This window comes from Triticum dicoccoides, chromosome 1B (genome assembly GCF_002162155.2).
Source record: "Triticum dicoccoides isolate Atlit2015 ecotype Zavitan chromosome 1B, WEW_v2.0, whole genome shotgun sequence".
NCBI classification, from domain to species: domain Eukaryota; kingdom Viridiplantae; phylum Streptophyta; class Magnoliopsida; order Poales; family Poaceae; genus Triticum; species Triticum dicoccoides.
This window is the reverse complement of record NC_041381.1, coordinates 620,220,804-620,223,717: the sequence shown is the minus strand read 5'-3', so window position 1 is coordinate 620,223,717 and position 2,914 is coordinate 620,220,804. Positions and strand designations below refer to the sequence as shown.

Genomic DNA, 2,914 nt, shown 5'->3' with positions numbered 1-2,914 from the left:
GGCGCTTTTTCAAAGCAGTATCGAACTACTGAAGTTAAGATCGAAGAACTAAGAGCCACAACTCTCAGTCAGCTGTCTTCCGACCTATTTATATTTGGAAGACCTGTAGTTTTTTCGTTATAGTCCCTCTGTCCCAAAATAAGTGTCTCCCTCCGTCTCAAAATAAGTGTCTCAACTTTAGACACTTATTTTGGGACGGAGGAAGTATTTGTTAGTTGTTACACACAACCCCAACAGTGTACATTATCACAATTGCATAGAACACATACAATTCCAGAAGCATCAACTGTTCAACCACCAGCATGTACTGTACAGATATACAATATACCAGTACAGACTGGGGTAAACCATAAGCATCACCTGTTCAACCACAACCACCAGTACGTAGCTTTTTCATGGCCTGTGAAGCAAGGTAGGAACCCACCCAGCACACACAAGACACAAGCTACTTACTTACCAATTACCACGGACCAGGAAGCACATGCTTCGCTTATTCCACCAAACAGAAACGAAAGAACCCAACGTCCCAACAATACGTAGAAGAGCTGCATCCTCATGAACCTGATGGTCCAAAGTGCTAATTCACTTCTCCCACCAGTGAAGGAAATCCTTGCGCCTGTTGATCTTCTTCTGCAACTGGAGAACGCCATACAGGAGAGCTTCAGCTGTTGGAGGGCACCCAGGGACGTAGATGTCCACGGGAACGATCCGGTTGCACCCACGCACGACGGAGTATGAGTAGTGGTAGTATCCGCCGCCATTGGCGCAGCTGCCCATCGAGATCACCCACCGAGGCTCTGGCATCTGGTCATAAACCCTACCGAGAGTAGATGAAGCTCAAGATATTAGCTAGATCTAGATAAAGTAAAACTCCATATGTATAAAATGACTCAATGACCACTGCAAAAAGAACACAAGGTTATATGCTAATCTGTATATTTGCGGCTCGGTTCATAGGATATCTGAATTAATAAACCTTGATAAATTGAAATGAACAGTCATGTCTATGCCGTTTCAAGAAAATTGGCATCAACCAAAAGCAAGTCATACAGGACGAAAGAACCTTTCTGTTCCACTTACTGCAGCAACCATACAATCAAGGCGCCTATGTCACACTGTTTTTGTGTTCCTTATTCCATAAAGGCAAATCGAGAATTTGAGATAGTATGCCAAGCAAAAATAAGTCTCTGTAATCTGGAAATAGACAAATTGGACTTCAAGGACTAGAACAGGTGCTACATCATGTTTAGAGAGCCACCAACCACAGGTGAAACAGCTTGAAGTTACAGAGGAGATACATATAAATGCAGGGCTCCCATATCAACAAGGAGGCAGTAGAGTGTAAATTAGTAGGCATGCACAGCTATCTGTATGAAAAAGTTCTCTCAGAGTTCTGTCCTAGCTTGGTTTTTACATTCAGGGTTCATAAGAGCTCACTGAATTGTAACAATACACACAATGGTATGGCGGATTTCAGCATAAGCCTGTTGTAGAGCACACTGATATACAGGACAAACAAATAAGGGGCAATCTCGCCGATTAACTGAACAAATAACAAGTCAAGAGTACTAGCCTTCCTTCAACAAAAACAGAACACATTTTCTGGTAGGTGATATTTGCAAAAAATGTGCAGTGCAGTGCAGTCATGATGATCACACCAACATGTACGTGCACATGATACACAGCATACCGCACACGATTCATCCGGGAACGACCTAAATCATGAGGAAACGTGCGTGAGCAAAGCAAATTCGTAGGCTAGAAATGTTCGTCACCTGCCTACGCGCGCGGATCGAAGTGTATCAATCAAGAAAAGAAATGGGCAGACGGAGGGGACACGTATATACGGACTTGCGGAGCGCGGGCGCCATCTTGTTGGTGAGCGTGCCGGCGACGATCATGCAGTCGGACTGGCGCGGCGAGGGGCGGAAGATGACGCCGAAGCGGTCGAAGTCGTAGCGGGCGGCGCCGGCGTGCATCATCTCCACGGCGCAGCACGCGAGGCCGAACGTCATGGGCCAGATCGAGCCCCGCCGGGCCCAGTTCATCAGATCGTCCACCTTGGACACCACGAACTCCGCGGCCTTCGGCATCGGCGCCGGCGCGGGCGCCCCGCCGCCGTACGGCGCCGGCGCCGCTGTTCCCGCCGCGCCGACGGTGGAGGAGTAGGCTCGAGGGCCGGCGGAGAGGAGCGCGAGCCGCGCCGTGCGGGGGAGGAGGAGCGCCATGGCGTTCGATGGCCGTCGGAGAGCGCGCGGTGGTGGATGGGGATGGGGATGGGCTGTGCGCTGTGGCGTTCCGAAGGTGGCGGGGAGGCGTGGTATGTTTGGAGAGGGTGGGCAAGCGCAGAGCGGTGCGCCGAGACGGTTCGCGCCGCCCGCCTTCTGCGGTTGGCCAGCGAGACACGTATCCTTCTCTGCTATTTCTTCTTCTTCTCTTTTCTTAGAAAAATTGGACAGCCTGCTTATGATTATAATTTTTTGGATGAAATGCTAAAACTTTGTTTGTTTTCTTAACACAAAATGTCTAGAGTTAACGAAGTTTGTGGGTTTTACTGCATGAGCATGTAGGGTGTGGCTAGGAATTACAGGAATCTCCACGTAAAATTTTATGAATTTAGAATTGACTGAGACTTGGTTAAGTCTTAATTGACTGAGATCTATCAGTCCCGTACAAAATATGAGCACGGACATAGCTCGGTTGCATGATTCGGTTGCACGTTTACCACCGTAAAGACGGGTTGCTTTTAGTCGTCTTCGGTGTGCCTTTGAAATATCTTTGGGTTCAACACTTTCCAAATCGGACAATACCGGTTCCTGAATCCTGATGACACCCGAAATAGCAGTAAACTTAGAAGAAGAAAAATGATACACGCACAACGAAATTCGGAGGAGGTCAAAGGAAAATATTACCA

General features: G+C 48.0%; 1 protein-coding gene across 1 annotated transcript; it reads right to left on the bottom strand.

Annotated features, from left to right (window-relative positions):
- Positions 1–243: 243 nt before the first annotated feature.
- On the bottom strand, positions 244–2,289 carry LOC119310335 (NADH-quinone oxidoreductase subunit B 1-like). Its single transcript, XM_037586126.1, has 2 exons — positions 1,852–2,289; positions 244–817 (listed from the first exon to the last, which is right to left on the bottom strand). The coding sequence occupies exons 1-2, from the start codon at positions 2,226–2,228 to the stop codon at positions 583–585; spliced, it is 612 nt and encodes a 203-aa protein (XP_037442023.1). The 5' UTR covers positions 2,229–2,289; the 3' UTR covers positions 244–582.
- Positions 2,290–2,914: the final 625 nt, after the last annotated feature.